The sequence below is a fragment of the Pseudopodoces humilis genome, chromosome 3 (assembly GCF_049639895.1).
Source record: "Pseudopodoces humilis isolate 2021_Gansu_Grassland_sample_001 chromosome 3, ASM4963989v1, whole genome shotgun sequence".
Classification (NCBI taxonomy): domain Eukaryota; kingdom Metazoa; phylum Chordata; class Aves; order Passeriformes; family Paridae; genus Pseudopodoces; species Pseudopodoces humilis.
Window position 1 is genome coordinate 3238549 of NC_142202.1, and position 18684 is coordinate 3257232.

An 18684-nucleotide genomic window follows, 5' to 3' on the forward strand; every position below is an offset into this window, starting at 1 on the left:
TGTCTGTCTTCTTTTCCTTTCTCCCACTTAGTTTTCTTAGCTTTGTTCATTAGTACATCTTACTCTTGAGCATGACTCTTTCCTGCTTGTAAAAATGATGAGTAACAGAAAGGGTAGCAGCATTAGAATTCGTATTTTGTGGTGATGAGGGAAGTTCACATCTTCCATAGTAATTATATTTGGACTTTCTGGAGAAAGTTTGTTGTGGCTGAGTATCGTGTAATCTAGAAGACAGTGGTTGTGACACATCTAGAAACATGTTAGTATCTGTCACTGTTGTTGCCTGTTGTTTGGGTTGGGGTTTTTGAGTGAAAATACACATTCTGCTCAGGCCCAGCTCTGAAGAGTAAGTGTGCCAGGGAAGGATCTGCTTGTGGATGCAGTGAGGAAAACCCAGGATGTGTTCTCAGAGCATTTCTCAGAGCTATTAAGAATATCTCAATTACAGTTGTGTTTGATGGTGTTTCCTCTAAGTTTACCAAGTCTCGTGTAACAAAATAAAAGCAGAATAAGCTGCAGCAAGCATGGAGTGATTATTGCTGGAGAGGGGAATTTAGAACTGGCAAGCTGTTTGTGGTTCACAGTTTGCAATGAAGGAAATATGGAAGTAGGCTATTGCTTTGGGGTAAGCATAACTGACCTGGGAAGAAAATCAGGTAAATATTTCAGTGTATAAGTAGCTCTTACACACAGCTCTCAGGCCAATGGGATTCTGTTGGTGTTGGTGAAATTACTCCATGTTTACATGGGTTTAGTCAGTAGGACGCTATGAAAGGAGAGAGCTGAAGACACATCTGTTTTGAAGGTGGTGATTGCCTGACAGTGAAATAAACAGTGGAGATGCTTCTTCAGCATCCAGCCCAGGCTCAAGGGATCACGGATGTGCTGCAGTGTGTTCTGGTGGCACAGGGCACGCTGACTTGCAAACATCCTAAACTCTAACAGGAGTTAGAGCTCCTTCTGACCACCCATTCACCAGCTTCCCCTTTGTCTTCTCAGATCAGGCTTCCTCAGCCAAGGTCAAAGGAAGTCCTCTGTTCTGGCCCATCCCACTTCCTCCCCTCAGCTCTGTGCCTGCTGATCCGAAGCAGAAAAGCCTGATTGCTTAACACCTTTCCTGGCCCTGTGTTCCCATCACTGAGTGCAGGAAGACACTGACGATTGTTTCTCCTTTTGGCATTTTTTGGTTGCACAAGGTTCACTGTGGAGGCACGAGGCGAGCCTGTTAGAGAGGCCATTGCAGGATGTCACACCAAGAAGCACTGGGATGCTCTGCAAATATTTATTTGCAGATTGTGATTTCATCTCCTTTACGTGTTTGCATCGAGTCCTGTCCTTTGGCATAATGCCACACCTCTGTTTCACTTCAGGCACTGCTGCTTGTTTGCTCCATCCATAAATTCTTCTCAATATTTTTAGGATATGAGCCTCTCAGTTTCCTACAGAATAGTAAGTGGGCTGCTTTCATTTTATTGATAATGTGAAGCTGTGAGCTTTGTGTTTGACACTGGAGATCCTGATGGGAGGAGGCTCGACACATTTCCTTTGAAATGTTTCCAGCATCGGTACACTCATTTTTTTTTAACAAATCATTGGTTGCTTTAAGATGAAAGAACAGTATGATCCATAATTGGATCTGGATGTTTAAAGTCATTTTCCTTTTTGTGGCTGGTGACTCAATCTTCACATTCTTTTCTTCAAGTCCATGTTGGAGAAAAGCTTCATCCAGTACTGGTGAGCAGGAGATGTCCTCTGTCAATAGTGTTTCTGGCTCTTTACTCTTGCTGAGCATCCCAAATTGAGCAAAAATCCAATTTTTTTTTTTTTTTCTCCTCAGTACAAGTGGAATTATTAATCACAGATTTTTGGGCTGCTCTGAGTAATTACTCTGCTTTCTGCTGTTCAAAGTTCCCCATGTTTTAAAGTTCCCAAGCATTTTGTTCTGCCTGTGGTATAATGATCTTTGTACTGCTGCCCAAACTTGATCAGAGCCCTCCCTGGCCGAGACATCAAGGCAAGAGTATGAAAGAGCTTGTGGGGCTGCCTGTGTATTTTTACTTCCTAGTTTCCTCTCTCTACAAAGATGATACTGCTTTTTTAGATGTTTTTCATTTTTTCCTTCTTCCTACTTCTCCCTCTCTCTTCTCGTTATCTCACTTGCTTCCTGTCAGCGCCCATCGATGTGAAACCCCACAGCCCTGCTGGGGCTCTTGGCAGTTCCTCCTCTGGCCCAGCCTCTGCTTAGGCGTGGTTAAACACACTTTCACTGTGACAGCTTAGAAAACATTGATAATCTGAGAATTTCAGGCTGCTGAAAAGCCTCCTGTCCATGAGAGGCTTCGTTTGGGGGTAAAATAAGGAACTGCCCCTGTCTGTGGGCTTTGAAGTGTGCTTCAAACAGTCTGTGGAGTACAGTGGGTGTTCTGAGGAGGGGGAAATAATGTGTGCTGTGATCAAGCCCTAAAGAAAGTACTTCCTCCAGGAGCAGGTGGAAATAGGATTGCTCATCAAGGTACAGTCCCAGTCTGAGTGTCAGTAGCCACGATATGAAGGCAGAGTGCTTTAGTGAATTACGAGATGCTGCTGTGTTTAATTTTCCCCTAGGTCACATCATGTTCAGTTTGCAAAGGAAGCCTTTGCCTTCCTCTAGTGAGCAGAGGTTCTGGAAGTGGAGCTTGGTGGCAGAGGGTTTGGCAGATGAGGGAGTTCAGGGAAATTAAACTTAACATCATGCTGGGATAGTCTTGTTCAGAAGTGTACAAGCACTTTTTGCAGGAACAAGGAGTACCTTTAGGTGCATTAAGATGCTCTTCTGCTAAAGCAAAGAAGGTTTGTGGAGTTTCAAAGGAAGGGAAATAGCTGGGACTTCTTGAGAAAGATGCCTACTGGCATAACCCATCTTCAGAGCTTATTGTAACATCATGAAACACAGATTATTTATTTAATTCTTCTTTTTTTTTTTTTTTTTTAACTTCCTGCTTTACATCCACTCAGCTTTGATGATGTCATGGTTTTTCCATGTGGGAACGAGTCAGCCTGCCTGGGACTCCCCCCACCTCCTGCATCAGGGTGACCTGCACTTTTATGCAAATCAGGAGGAGCTGCAGCTCTTCAGAACTTTTCCATAACTATGTGAGATTTAAAAACCTGTTTTGACCTGTTAAAAAAAACACATTTATAATAGTATTTAAGACTTAAATTCCTTGCTAAAAGCAGGAGAACAAATCCTTTAACTAATACAAATTACCAGATTTATTTATTGCAAAAATGATTGCCACTATAAATCACCCAAGACTGAGTATCTAACTTTTTAATCACTGTAGGTTTTACTGCAGGGTAATAATTTTTAATATAGAAATATGTCCTCAATAATGTAAATTATTTAGAATTTTTTTTAGGTTTTTTTTTTGTTTCTGTGTCTGCACTTACTTTAGGAAAAACAGCATCTCTGCTCTTCAGGTCTTGTACACCCTTTTCAAAAGAAGCTTTTTAAAATTTCTTCCACTGGATGTTATCACATTAATTAACATGAATATTTTACTTAATAGTCTACACTGAAGATGTTATTAGTTGCTGAAATCTTGCCACATATGCTTCAGTTTTCAGAACTTGGGCATTCAGTGTGTGAAGAAGAAAGACCTGAAGGAATCAATTTCCTTACGAATCTCCAAGAAAATTAACCCTTTCAATGGTGAGTGGAAATCAGCTGATTCTCTTGGCAGGGTGATGGGGTTTTGTTTGTCCTGTCCTGCCTTTGCTTTTGTGTTGGAGCTTTATTTTGTGTTGGAGCTCTCTTTCTGAGGAACAGTCTTCCCCTTCTGTGTCCCTCCCAGTCTTTCTTCCCAGTCATCACATGATGACTCTATTTGGACAGTTGCCCCTTTTTTTTATATTGAGTTTTTGTGATTCCCAGCAGCAGTCTGAGTTGCTGCTTGGACAGAAGGAATGGGATAGCAGCAGAAACCTTTCCTGGAAACTTCTACAAATGTCTTTGGAGTTGGATTTCCCCACTTTTGGCAGTGATGAGAGCAAAAGACTGAATTAGCATAACTCTGCGACAACTTAAGCCAATACAAATCTCACTTGCCACTTTCTCATCTCTTGCTGTGTTTTTGTGACCTGGTCAGGGGGCTGGTAGCCCCTGGGAACTGCCCCTCACTCGATTTCACAACATGGGAGCTCAGAAATCCACAGCAGGATTGCAGTGTCAAGGCTGGGTTGGCCAGGGTTTGGAGCAGCCCGCTCTGGTGGGAGCTGTCTCTGCCCTTGGCAGGGGCTGGAACAAGATGATCTTTCAAGTGCCTTCCACCCCAAACCATCCTGTGATGCTGTGGTTGGGCTCATCAAGGTCAGAGGCAGGACCTGCTGCTGCAGAACCACACCTGTGAGGGCTTGCCCACAGGGTTCTGTTTGATGTGACTGATCTGTGGGCTGCTCTCAGAAGGAGTCATCCTGCTCTTCCCTCCATCCCTGCTCACACGCTCCCACCACTTTCCTCACACCACCACGCGCAGGGGCTGCGTGGCCTCGCAGCGAGTTGCTCCAGTGGAAAACCAACTTGAAAACAAAAAAAAAAAAGGAGAGTGGTTTCCCTTCAGATCGACTTGCTAAACCAACTCCCCTCACAGCAGTTTAACTGCCAAGTTCTCTGCACAGAGGGGGTGGGGAACACACTGCAAAGTTTTGGGCTAGCTGGAGTGGGACCAACACATGCAGAATGCAGGCACAACTGAGGGGAATTAGATGAAAAGCATAAATACCCCCAAATTATTAGCTAAGCAGTGTCAGTGTATTCATGTATTTCCCTAAGTGTGGCAGGAGCTTGGAGACGCTTCCATGGGTTTTGTAATACCCACAGAATTCTTGCTCAGGTAAGATCTCAGGTAAGATCCTTTATGGAGAGATGAGAGCTGGATTTCTGGCTGGCTTTAAAATGCATGTCCCTGAATCAGGACAAAAAGAAGGATGTTGAATTTATCACAGAATAAGAAATGTCCTAGATATTTTTCTTAATTTTGGAGCAGCTGTTTGGAATCGGGTTGATGGCCCTGATGACCCATCTGAACAATTACCCTAGTTATGATAACATTTGCACAGAGTATTTTGACAAGGCTTCAGTTCATCAGCACAATTTAAACACTTTAAGGGCTTGAATTATGTTGCCTTGACTCAGGCAGCTCTACCTTGATTTCAAACAATAAAAGGGGAACTTTTCTGTAGAAGGAAGTAGATTTTTACAGTTGGCACTTAACTCCAGATTCACTAATAAATTCTGGGTGATTTTGCTTGCTTGTGTTTGATAGCATCCAGGCAGATCCTGGGCTGCTTCCCAGCAGTCCAGCAGTGGAGGGGGCCACTCCAGCAGGGGAGAGCCTGCCTGGGTGACACACAGGGCAGCAGCCTGCTCTGGGCAGGGACTGTGCTGACAAGGGGCCACTGGCAATCCCCAGCTGTGTCACTGCCCTTTGGCTCATGTTAACGTGTCAGCACAAAGCAGAGCCACTTGAGAATGGCCTCCAGGGCAGTCCCACGCTGAGCAGAGCCTAGAAAGGCCTGGGACCAAGGTCTAATAAAACAGGATTAGTGACAGGAATATTTTTATGTGTTTGTTTAGTTGATCAGAACAGAGCTTTGTGAGCAGCAGTCACTGCAGTGTTTGCTGCTTGATAAGGTTGAAAGTTTTATGTGTGGATTTAGTTTGTTTTTTAAGGTCAGAGGAGTGTTGGTACATTTTCCAGGATAGTGCAGTCTGTGCTAAATCCATCCTGCATTGTGCTTTACCTCTGTGTCTTCAGAAAGGCATCTGACATCCCTGTTCAGAGACATTCCGGAGCTGTGCATCCTCTAAGCAGGTCGCAAGTTGGTGTTACTCATTTCTCGTATGACATCATCAAAGAAACTTCATGGAAAACGAGCCTTCAGGGTGCTTGTGTGTTGGTTGGCTTTTCCTTCTCTTTCCCACTTTCTTCTGGAACAAATATTCCCTGTCCTGAGCCTCCTTTTGGGAAAGAGAGCTTCGGTATTGATCCTAAACAATTGATGCCTGCCTCGGAATCCCTGGGTGGTTGGAATTGGTTTGCGGATCGCTGCCGTGTGCCCAGCTGGAGGTGTCATTCTGCAAGTGTACCTGTGTAAGGCTGTCTCCCTGTGAATTCCCAGTGTTGGCTGGCAGCCTTTATCCCTTGTGAAGTTCAGCACAGGCTGTAGGAGCTGTGTGCATTCACTAGGGTGGATGACTGGCAATCAGGTTGCTCCTCTTGCATTAGCCTTGTTTGGGAGAGAGGGAATTGCTGTTTCCGCACCGTGTTCACGATCTGTTGTGTTCCCAAAGCACATCCTATATATTTTTGTCATCTAACAGTCTCAAGAATTCTAGAAATCCCTTTAGCCTCTCATGTCTGAGCACTCCTGGGAAATGGGGCACGGTGTCAGCCTAACATGTAACTAGGACTCCTTGGCTTGGTGATGATGATACAAATAGCACATGGTGATACAAACAGCAGAAGGAGCAGAGTTACTCCTCCAGTGGAGCTGGTCCATGTCTGCTTTCTATGGTGTTTGTTTTCTTTTAGGAGCTGTTGAGTTGTGCCATATCCTTGTCTTCCCATGCACTGTCTGATGTACAGCCAACTCAAATTAAAAGAAGAGCCAATTTTCAGTTAAGAGCTTTTGTGAGTGGGTGTGACTTGACATAGAGACAACAATTGAGTTAATAACAGCTCGAGTTAATTGTCAATGAGGAAAAGCCCTAAGTGTTTTCTTTAAATTAGGGAAAAACTGTACTCAGTGCAGTGTTACAGAGGACTGACCTTTTTCCAGCCAAATGCGTGACAGCGTGAAAACCCCGGACTTGTCTTGGAGTGAGAACCCCGGAGAATCGCCAAATTCCAGGCAGTTTTTATCAGAGGGGATAACCTGACTTTCCCTGGAGCTTGCCAGGTTTAAGCTACCTGCTCCTTTGCAATTTCTGGTGCTTACGAGCGGTGCAGTTCAATTTTGGGCTCTCCCCCACACCTAAACACGTCTGCCTGTGCCTCCGCAGTGTTTCCTTTGCCGTTTCCCCTTTCCGCCCGCGAGCAGCTGACCCTGCGGCGGCTCCGCGCTCATCGCCGTCTGTGCCGTGACGCCCCCGCCGCGCTCTCCTCCTGCCCACGCAGTCCCCTCTCTGCAGTTTCCTCCAGCGCTGCTTCCACGAGAAACCCCCTCTCCTCTGCCCCAGGATCCCCCTCTCCGTGGGGAGTTTTGTGGAGCCGTGGATTGCACGAGCGGCTCTTGGCAAGCATTCTTGGGCTGGGAGTGGGTTGAAGGTGTAATGATCTCCTGGGATATCACAAGGAACTTTAAGCTTCTTTTCTTGTATGAACACAAATGTGCAACCCCCCAGTTAAATCCTGAGGTGTAAAATCAGAGCAGCGAGAGTCATCAGCTTTAGAAGAGAGAAAAACAGAGCAAGCTCACTCAAGGGAAGCTGTGTGTTCTGATCACGGCATGACTTTAGTACTTGCCTTTGGAAAGCTTTGTTCTTCTGTTCTCATGCAAATGCTCCTTTCTGCTTATTCCAAAAGGTGTGTGTTAATATAAAGGACAGCCCCCTTTCAAATTGTTTAAAAAGGAAAATTACCAAATAGCAAGACAAAAATGCTGACTGCTTGATTTTTTTATGATAGAAACAGGAACTGCTAAAGAAAGGTATTGGGAATGCACAGAGGCTGATGGATACACTCATATAAAACTGTTTTCCTTTTTCACGTTGAACTTAAAACAGGAAAAGAAGCCAGCAAAACATTGTCTAGGCAAAACAAGTGCTGCATTTTGAAAGTTTTAATTGGTATTTCCATTTTCTTTCCTTGGCCAGGCCTTTCACCTTCCCTGCATTTCTTTCTTCTGTAAACCAGGGAAATGTATCCATAGAAGTCTGGGCATTTACTGACTGTAGAATAGCATCTGAATTTTAGTTGTTTGCACTCATCAGCTCCCTGTGTTTTTGCTTTCTGAAAAATGGGTTGCTGATGCATGTTCTGTTTCAAGGTACAAGTAAAAGTTTCTCTTTTTTCTGCAGAATTGATTGAAAATTACGTTTTTGTGGATCTCAGTGGAGTAAAACAGGTGTGGGTGTATCAGGAGAAGAAACACAGTGCTGCCACAGTGCTTCCCTCCCCTTGTTCCCAGCTTCACCAGGACTCTTCCTCAGGGACTGTGGTCCTGTCACTATAGGACAATGGGTTCAAACACAAAGAGGGGAAATTTAGGTTGGATATATGAAGGAAATTCTTTAATGAAGGTGAGGCCCTGGCACAGATTGCCCGGGGAAGCTGTGGCTTCCCCATCCCTGGAAGTGTCCAAGGCCAGGCTGGACAGGGCTTGGAGCAACCTGGGACAGTGGATGGTGTCTCTGCCTGTGGCAGGGGGTAGGACCTGGATGATCCTTAAGATCCCTTCCAACCCAGACCATTCCATGATCCTGCCTCTCGGGAAGCGTTAGTGAAAGGCTACACCAGTGCAGCTGTGGCTGCAGCAGGGACATAGGCTGGGGGAATGAGCTGGCTCTGAAATGGATCTCCTGGGCACCGAGAGGGACCTGTGACTTGCAGAGACTTTCCCTGCCTGGTTGAACCTGGTGTAAATCAGCACCAGCTGTGGAAGAAGCTCTGCTTCCACCGATTCCCTTGTGCCGGGGCTGCCTGTCGTGGGAACCAGCTGGCTGAACACAAGCCTTTTCCTCTTCCCTTCTGGCAAGATAGTTCTGAGCCAGACCAGTTCCTTGATCTGATTCACCACATGAGAGCTGAGCCAGCCTGAGCAGTGCTGGAAAGCTTGGGCAGAGCCACCTTTTGCAGCAAAGCCTCTGGCATGGACCGAGTTAGACTGCCCGGTCGGTATCAGGGCCAAGGGGGGTATCTTTGTATTCCAGGAGCAAAACCCTGGAGGCAAACCACCTCTGTGTCATCCCTTAATGAAACTGAGCTCCCAGCATATCCCTAAATTAAAAACCCTCATCTGCGTAAGAGAGAAACAACTCATGATGATTATTAATGCTGTGTGTTCCCCACACATGTGGGGGGTGATGTGTGATGATTATTAATGATGTGTGATCTCTGGGGTGTTTTAACTTGTGGAAGGTCATTCTCTTTGACATCTCATGTAGCTCATGTGGCCCTGCAGCCCCTGGCTGAGGGGGAAGGTCACAGGATGTCCCTTTTCAGGGTGAGTTGTGCTCTCCACAGAGCCCCCTCTCTGTGTCACACCACATGGTTTGCCCTGGAAGTTTCCATGCAGGTTAAGTTGAGATGCCTCCAGCTCTGCCCACTCCAGAAGGCTGACATCATTAGCTGGGTGATGGGCTCTGTGTGAGGGATCTGCTGTTTGATAGGTGTCACATTATCAGTCAAAAAACCAAACCCTTGATAGTTTTCTTCAATGTTCAGAATAAACTTTCACTTTCCCTGAAGCATCACCTTACAAGTGAACATAAAAGCCCTTAATCCCCCATTAATTTAATCATATAAATGGCATTTTATTGGCCTTGCTGGATGTTGAAAGCTGTTGAAATACTACAAAACCTATAAAACTATAATTAGAAATTAATAAACAGGACGCCTGACATTACCAGCATCTTTAATTTTGTGTCTGAGCTTGGACTTGCACGTTGGTGCGTTGAACCCAGAAAGTCTCCAATTTTGTATTACAGAAGCAAATCCAGCAGCTTCTCAGTGGAATTCAGTGGAATCTCAGCGGGGAATCTCTGGATTTTACAGACAAAATCTTGGAGACAGGGACAACCCAAACCTAATCCTTAGGAGCTGCCCGGATCAGCCAGCTCAGGTTGGAAGGAGTTCACAGTTTAGATTGTGTGGGGTGTTTTGCCCACAGCAGGACTGTATTGGTCTCAGATAATGGGTTAGGGAATTATTTTCAAGATAATTATTTAGTAGAGTTGAGGAACCAGCATTTTGTTCAGAAGAGTCAAAACCAGATCTATAATGAAATTATTTACTGGTTATTGTAGCACCTTTCCAGATGAACAGCAAATCCTCCCTGGGTTTGGCTGTAATTCCAGGTACTCCTTTTGCAACCCAATTGCCAGAATCTTGGTGAGCAGAGTTGGATTTCTTTTACCATGGTGCTGCATGGTATTTTTATGGGCTTTTTTTGCATCATATTCCACCTTTACCTTAGAATTTCAGTTATTTTTTAAATATTATTTTCATTTCTATGAGTTACTTCTGAAAGCTCCTTGTGAAGCATACAAATAGTCCTTCATGTGTTCCTGTGTGCAGAGAGAACTGGAGTTAAAGGATTTCTGCTGGATTAAGGCGAGGTTTGCCTGGGCCATCACAGGAACATACCCAGGCTTTTGGCTGGCTTCCAGCTCTTTCAGCTGGATCCAGATGAAGACACTAAGGTGTGGTACCACACAGCGAGCAGCAGTCAGAAGAGGAAGTTGAACCCTTGCCAAAACCAGAGAACTTCTTCCCTTTTTGTGTTTCTTTTTCTTTGGATGGTTTTTTCACCACACCTGTGCCCCCAAGCCGCCGCATCGCGCGATGTTTTTACTTCACGTGCGCGATGCCCCCGATTTCGGTCCTGCTCACGCGGAGCTTGCAGGGCTCGATGGAGAGTGGCTGCTCCTCCTCTCCAGCACATAGCGTTCCCAAAATCTTCGACAGCGTTTCCTAACTTTAATAACTTCAGGTTTGTCAGGTTTAGCCCCGTCTGTTGTCCTTCTGCACAGGAGTTGGTGGAACAACACGGAATGACGTGACCATCCTCCATCCGGCCGCACTCCAGGCGTTACTCAGGGTGTTTGTCTGCCTCGGCTTTGTTTGCTTTTAATATTCCCAAGGTGTAAGCCAGCATCCATTCCAAGTTAGTGGCTGCTCTCAAATTGACTTCAGAGGGAGCAGAATTAGATGTTTGTTAAAAATAACATTACTTTGTTTTGTTTGCATGATTGTCTTGTTTTGAAATTGGTGAAAGCTGTGCGCTTCTTCATATGCACTTGGAATCTGGTCTTGCTCTTTTTTTGAAGCGTGTCGTCACAAGATGGAGTTGCAGCTGTCTTGTTCTCCTTTTTTTTGCTCTCTTATGTCCTTCTTGTCTGGTTAAAAATAGCCCAAGAGGAATCACTCTTCACTGAACGCTTCCTCTTTCAAACTACAGATTTTTTAAAATTCTATGAAATCTCTTATAAAAACATGCAAATCAGGAGCAGTGGGTTTTGCTGCAATAGAATGAGCTGTACACAGTGATTCTGTCCCTTGCCATTCTTGGCACCCCACTCCTGTGTCAGGTGTTAAACAGATTTATTGGGAATTTGCGCAAGTTTGTAGCATAGGAAATGATGTCATTTGAACATTAGCATTGCAAATTTTCTCCGTATCTAGAGTATTTTTGCTTTTATAGAGTACTCTTGGTCTTATGTCTGCTGTTAAATGTTTCTGAGGAAAAGACACATTTCCCTGTGGAAAGCACAGAGCGGGACTGAGGCTCCTTTAGCATGAGACAGGGACTTGGTTACACAACCACTAAGTCCTCACTTTTGATTCAGGGTCAGAAGCCAGATCCAGATTTCGTGCTCAGCCTCCATCTACAGGCAGCTTATTCAGGCAAAGATACTGAATCTCTGTGCTTAGTTTAGAGGTAGGGTTTGACCACCCCTTGGGTCTCTGGAAGGATCCACATGGTCACCAGTGGCTAACACAGCGCAGGAACATAAACCCTAATGTTGAGGTTATGGATGTTCTAATCCCATCTCATCCCAATCTCATGCCCATGTCCAGGGCATGGATTGGAGCTGCTCCCCTGACAGCCCTTCTGCAAGGTGCACTTTGGAAAACGCACTTTTCTGTCTGTGTTCTCTGAATCAGGCTGTGTCCAGAGGCAGCTGGGCTGCAGAGTCAGGCTGAGGATCTGCCTGTTCCAAATCTGTTTCCTAAAGATCCTATTTCAGGTTAGCAGGTGAACTGATGAAGTGCATTAAAGCATAAAACTTTGTGTATCTGGTGCCACAGCACCAACCTGCACAGAGCTCACAGGCAGAACTCCCCTGGGCCTCGCCACTTCTGAAGCTCACACAGTTGTTGCTTCATTTTGTACTCGCTGCTGTAGGTGCCTTGGAATATTGCAGATCACAGGCTTGAAAAGGGAAAGGTGACTCGATTTCCCTTTGCAGTGGAGACCAGGAGAAACTGGTATTCAGAGCACCAGGAGGACTGAAAATGCCAGTGGAAAGTATTCTGAGCTCATCACACTTACTATTTCACACTATCAAAAGGTAAAAGGAAGAAGTCATTCAAGTGGGCATTGTGGAATCCCACTCGTGGCAGGGCGGAGACCTGAGCCAGTGATAAATGCTAAAGGTCAGAGCAGGCAATCTAATCAGTACAGCATGGTCCTCAGACTTCTTATCACAGCCACATTTAATCTTCTGTTCCTGCTAGAGCCCTTTGAAAGGGAGGGGAAGAGAGTGGAGAGCTGGTGATCTGGTGACTTGGCACACGTTGGTTTTGGGTAACTGTGAGGAGTGGGAAACAGCTGCACTGCTGCATGGAAGGGTGTGGGGAAACAAACACTTGAAATGATTTTAATTATCAGCACTTCCACTTAAGTGAAATTAAGCCAGTTTCTCATTTTTACTAGCATTGAATGTCAACATAATGGGTTAGTGTCACACCTTAAAGGAAAGTGTCAAATTCAGAGCGGGCTGCTCTTCCCAGAATTGTCCATTAAGCTGGGAATACATGGAATGTTCAGCAATGGTAGCCCAGGCACTGTGTCTTGTAATTAAAATAAGGAGTGAACAAAATTGAAGTGCTGAGTTTGGGTTATGCATTGATGGGTTTTACCCTGGGGGGAATATGCAAGGAAATGGATCCTTTCCAGCAAGGCTTTCCTTCTTGTGTTACACATCTGTATCCTAATGGCTCCACTACTCCCTGCTCTGGAAGGTGTGACACTGCTGGTGACAGGGTGGGGAGGTGGTTTCTGTTTCAGCATGGTTCTTGCCCCAGGAATTGCCTTCTGACTCTTCTCCCATCTCAGTTTCTAGAGGAAAATAATGATACCAAAATCTCTCAGCGCTGCAGAAAATCTTTAATGAGATCCTAGGATCCCTTTGTACCAAAATATTTCTCTTGGGCAACAACGTTAATTTTGTAAATTTTATCATACGCAAAGAAGAATAAAAAATTAGTTTTAAGCTATAAATACATGAAACTGTTGTGGCAGGCAAGGTGAGGAACTCAGACACGAGAAACAACTGGAGAACTCGGACAGTTGAACCTTGTTGGGTGCAGGGAAAGCGTTAAAGGCTTCAGTGTCATTTGTTGTGAACGAGGGATTAATTCATGCAGCCCCTGTCCAGCTGCCAGGCACGTGTGCCTGGGCAACACCATCTCATTTACTGGTGAGGATTCATCCCCAGTTTGGTGAGGAACTCATGCTGGTTCTGTGACTGACCCTCGGTGCTGTCTGTCCTTCAGTGCCTGAGGAGCAGCTGCACAACATCGATGAGTACGACCTCAACGTCGTCCGACTCTGCTTCCAAGCTTTCCTTCCCGACGAGCACGGCAACTACACGATAGCCCTTCCTCCTCTGATTTCCAACCCCATCTATGACAACAGTGAGTACCAGCTCAGCCAAATGTCTTGTCTTTCTTTTCCCTCTTGTTTTTCTCTTTAGCTTGGGATGAGAAGTGCCAGCTCTCTGAGGGCTGTGCCAGTTCTGGGTCGCCTCTGTGGCTTGGGACTGCCAGGTGCATGACTGTCACAGGGCAAGTCACACTGAGCATACATTCAAACATGATCCCAGGGTGAAATGTTGGCCAGCCAGAGTAAGGATTGTCCGTGGCATTCATGGGCTCACACATAGGAGTTTTTCCAGTCCTTGTTCACACACAGCAGCAGTGACTGGGAGGAAAGGCCCCCCATGCCTGACATGCCAAGTGACTAAAATGACAGTAGTGAGATGGATGGCTGCCTCAAGGCTCATCTGTTTTCCAAGGGAGTCCTCTGGAGCCTGTTTGTGCCCTTGAGGAGTCTTACCTTTGCTTTGTGAGGGCTCTGGAATGGGACTTGCAAGAGAGATTTATCCCAGTGGGAAACTGTCTTAAGGCCTTTTGTGTCCCGGTTGGTGGCTGTTTCACTGTGCAGGTGGGGTAATGGAGGAGTCCTTGGTCATGCTCCAGGAGGGTGCAGAAGTACATGACACCTCTTCCTGGCACTGTTTTCCACATTGCACCAAACTGGACATCTGTAAGGCATCAGCAGCTGAGGATTTTAGTTCCCAGTGTGTGCTGGATTCCTCTCTGGGAGCAGAGTAGCAGAAGAGCTCCTAATCCTGGAAAACTTTTCTGCAGCGTTTTTCATTTCTGCCCCATGAGTGTTTCCATGCTAAATATTTGATGTCCTCATTTTAGCAGAAAGTACTGAATAAAATGAGATCTGCATTTCCTGAAGTCGTTAGGATTGTGTTGATGTGGGCACAACCATTGTGAATATGTTGAGTATGAGCTCAGATGGCTCTGATATATTTAGAGTCTCCTCTAGAATGATCTAGAAGGTGGAACGGCGAGCGTTACTGAGAACCCTTGCACTGAAATAATCAGGGCTGAGATGAAAACTGATGTACCAGATTTGCAGCTCTGCCTCAGATGCCATTTAGAAATGTGCCAAATCATGACTGCTCGTCCCGTGGGCTGACGTCAGTCCCGCGGAGCCACCAGAGGCCGGGGCTGAGCGCGGTGGGGGAAGCAGGGGCGGGTGCTGGGGGTGTCTGTGGGCAGCACTGGAGGCACCCAAAACTCTCCCTGTAGCGTAGCAGCCGTGTAAATAAACCCGTGCAGAGCTGTGACCACAAATGGTAAGAAAGGGCCCTGCTCGGTTTCAGATCCCAGTTGCTTTGAGAAGCGCCAGCCTGGTTGGAGCTGCTCTGTCCTGCGGCCAGGCTGTGCCCTCAGGTCACAGCGACTGCAGGCTGGGCAACCCTGGGCTCTGAGGTCTGGGCCTTCACAGATCTGCTCGGATTAGGAGCAAAGAGATACTCTGAAAAACAGCTTGGACGCTTCAAATCCAGTATTTTCCTCACTTTCTCATCCTTCGTAGTCTCCACTTGCTTTGGGTAGTGAGAGACAGAAGAATCACACTGACATTATGCAGGCAACCCCATCAGCAGAGGCTGCAAGTGCCTCAAATTCAGCACCTTCTGTTTCCAGATGCTTCTAAAGTTAACTGGCTCGGAACAGAAATTTCCCAAGTTGTATATCAAAAACTCTGAAGAAGAGTCAGATGAGGCAGCTCAGCATTTCTGAGAAACAGGGTTGGACAGAACATGTTGTCCTGCCCTGGTTGAAAGCAACATGATTTTCAACGAGGAGCTCATTTCTCTAGGGGTTTGTCACCAGGGATGTGGTGTAGGGGAGTAGGAACAGGAATTGGGCAGGAGCTGAGGTGACAGGGATGTGGAACATTTCCCCCTGAGGCAGGTGCTGGGCTCAGCGCTCCTGCTGACAGCACAGCAGTGCATCCACATCTGCTGTGTGTGTTGATTTCCCTTCTGAATTCCTTCTCTAAGGACAAAACAACAGATTCCAGTGAAGGAGACTGTCCCAAAAATCTGTTACAAGGACCTAAAGGGAACTGCAAGAGAGCTGGAGAGGGACTTTTCACAGCAGGGCATGCATGCAGTGACAGGACAGGGGGTGATGCCTTCAAATGGACAGAAGGAATGGTTAGATTGAATATTAGGAAGAAATTCTTCTCTGTGAGGGTGGGGAGGCCCTGGCACAATTTACCCAGAGAGGCTGTGGCTGCTCCGTCCCTGGAAGTGTCCAAGGCCAGGTTGGACAGGGCTGGGAGGGGAAGGTGTCCCTGCCCTTGGCAGGGGGGTTGGAAATGGACGATCTTTAAGGTCCCTTCCAAGCCAACCCAGTCTGAGATTCTCTGCTCTTGAGTGCCATTCAAGCACACAGAAGTGAAACATTGGTAAAATTAGGCTTTTCCTCAAAATTCTTAATTTACCCTTCCTGTGAAAAGCGCACCATGATGCTGTCGGTCACATGGCCCTGTGCTGTTTCTGGGTTTGTTTGGTTTCCCCTCCCTTGAAGGCTTCTGATTCATTCAGCAAATGAAGTGGTGTGTGTCATTTAGAACATGAGGCTGTAGCTCCCACTTACAATAATGACAGTAATAACTGCAGATAGTAACTACGTAATTGGGGACTGGTGAGAGGTTACCAGGATCTCTGCTCTAGGTGTAGTCTGTGTTGTGCTGTGGCTGTACTTGGGTAGGAATTGATTCCAACTGAGAGTCTAAAGTAGATTGGTTTGGGTTTTTGTTGTTGGTTTTTTTTTTTGTTTCTTTGTTTTCTTTTTGAGTTCAACACCATGAGCTTTGGTTTTTGTATTTTTTCTCTGTGTCTGGAACAGGGAGCCTGTAGTGGTGGAGCCTCATGGAGGCTCAGTTTCGTGGTGTCAAAGCAGCACCACCTGGATCATTCCAGACATTTTAAATGTGTTTGGAGCTGCTGCTCCAGAATGGAGCCAGACACCACCAGGCAGAGCATGGCTCCATCCCATTGGAGTCACCCATAGCCATGAGATTGTTTGGAATGCAATTTGTGCAGCCTTCAGTGGGGGCTAATTCATGGTGAGAGGCAGCTCTCCATCCACAGCTGTTCTGAGGCTGTTCACATAGAGCCTGGAGTCCTCCAAACTCCAGTCCTGTGATTTTAAATTTGAATTTTGGGGTGAAAGCTGCTGCTCTCGGTGAAGGTGTGAAATTATGGTCCTAGAGCTGTTCTTGGACACCTGCAGAGGAAAGGCTGGATGGCCAAGGGTCTCTGTGAATAGAACTACAGCCAGACCCTCAGAGAGGGGACTTCTGCTGACTTGCTAGCCCAGCTCTTTCCAGAGAAGTGTGACTGTATGAGGTAATCAGTCACTCATAGAACTGCTTTGAATTCTGGAGCTTGCAGGACAGCAGGGCTGAGCACAGCCACATCAGTGGGAGCGGTATTTGAGTCTGCTCTACAAAAGTTATGGAGTGGGTGGCACAGCAGTGCTGGTGTCCTGTGTTTGGAGGTAAGCTGTAGCATCATGGAATATCAGACCCTGCTGCTGGATTTCCTGTGTGGAGTGATTTGCTTTGTGCGGATTTCAGGGTGGCACATTTCCCCAGCTGTTGCCTTCCCTTCGTATACCTGAACTCCCAGCACCTCCTATCCAACAGTGACACAGCCACAGTAATTCTATGTCACTAAATTCACCTGTTTGCTTCCAGGAGCTCCCAACACCGCAGAATTGAGAATTTGTCGTGTGAACAAGAACTGTGGAAGCGTCAAAGGAGGAGATGAAATATTTCTGCTGTGCGACAAAGTTCAGAAAGGTAACCTGGACTAGGTTTTTTCTCTCCCTTTTTCCCAAATGGACAAATTCCATGACCATTTTCCTGCTGGGGGGCTGGAATCCTTCACCACACACCTCAGAGTGGTTTGTTTTTGTAGCTGGGTGGAACAGCTTTCAGGTTCATGGGATCTCAGCACCTCTTGTGCCTTTAAAGTTGAGCCATTTACCTTGCATCTGAATTCTGAGTCAGGCTCCTCACTTTGCTCCCCTCTTTCCTGCTGCATGTTTCCAGTTTTCCAGCTTAACAAGCATCTTCTGTTTCTCGTGGCCTAGATGACATAGAAGTCAGGTTTGTCCTGGACAACTGGGAGGCCAAAGGTTCCTTCTCCCAGGCCGACGTTCACCGCCAGGTCGCAATCGTGTTCCGGACGCCGCCGTTCCTCAGGGACATCACCGAGCCCGTCACGGTGAAGATGCAGCTGAGGAGACCCTCTGACCAGGAAGTCAGCGAACCCATGGATTTCAGATACCTGCCAGATGAAAAGGGTATGGTTCCAATGAGATGAGCTGCTGAACAGCTCTTGGCTTAATTAATGAAAAATCTACAGCACTGCTTCAGCACAGTAGAGTTGTGGGTTTTAAAAGTTACAGCAGTCAGTTTATTCCCTCTTTCAGTGGAAATACCAGAATTATTGTTGGGTAACACTGGCGTGGTTTGTTAGTGCTGCCATGCCTGCAGTATTTTCCCTGAAATAATTCCTACTACAACTTGGTGCCACTAGGAAGTTCCTTTAGGCCTTCAATAAAGAGAAGTGCAACACTTTCCCCTTCCACTCCTTTCTCTGTAGATCCATATGGCAACAAAGCAAAAAGGCAGAGATCAACGCTGGCTTGGCAGAAGCTCATACAGGACTGTGGTAAGGAAGATATTTGTCTTTTTCTTCTCGTTTGAATGAACTTACATTTAGATGGAGCTGTTTCCTCTAAATGCTGCACGCTCTCTTTGTGTCCCATCACAGGATCAAACACGATGGAGAGGCCCAAAGTAGCCCCATTCCCTGTTGTCACTCCTGAAGGGAAGCTGATTAAGAAAGGTAGGTTTTTGCCTGCAGTCTGACAGTGGTTTAAACAGATAGTGCCCTCCTCTTTGCTTGAAATTCAAATCTCTTGAGGGTTTCTTCCTGTGAGATAGTGGTACTTCTGACTGTATACAGAGAAAGCTCTCAGTTCTTTATGTCACCCTCAGCATGGGCTGTAGGGGGGTGAGGTAGGCAGCTCTCTTGCTGCTGCCCAGAACTCTGGGGTCCATCCTCGGGAGCGGCAAAGCAAGCAGACAGTGGAA

General features: G+C 46.2%; 1 protein-coding gene across 1 annotated transcript in view; it reads left to right on the forward strand.

Moving 5' to 3' along the window:
* The window catches only part of REL (REL proto-oncogene, NF-kB subunit), a 29383-nt gene that overhangs the window by 8037 nt on the left and 2662 nt on the right, over window positions 1-18684 (forward strand). Inside the window, exons 4-9 of the mRNA XM_005525515.3 lie at window positions 3600-3691; window positions 13482-13622; window positions 17278-17382; window positions 17676-17888; window positions 18191-18259; window positions 18362-18436. Coding sequence (XP_005525572.2) covers window positions 3600-3691; window positions 13482-13622; window positions 17278-17382; window positions 17676-17888; window positions 18191-18259; window positions 18362-18436 — 695 coding nt within the window. The remainder of the gene's footprint in view (window positions 1-3599; window positions 3692-13481; window positions 13623-17277; window positions 17383-17675; window positions 17889-18190; window positions 18260-18361; window positions 18437-18684) is intronic.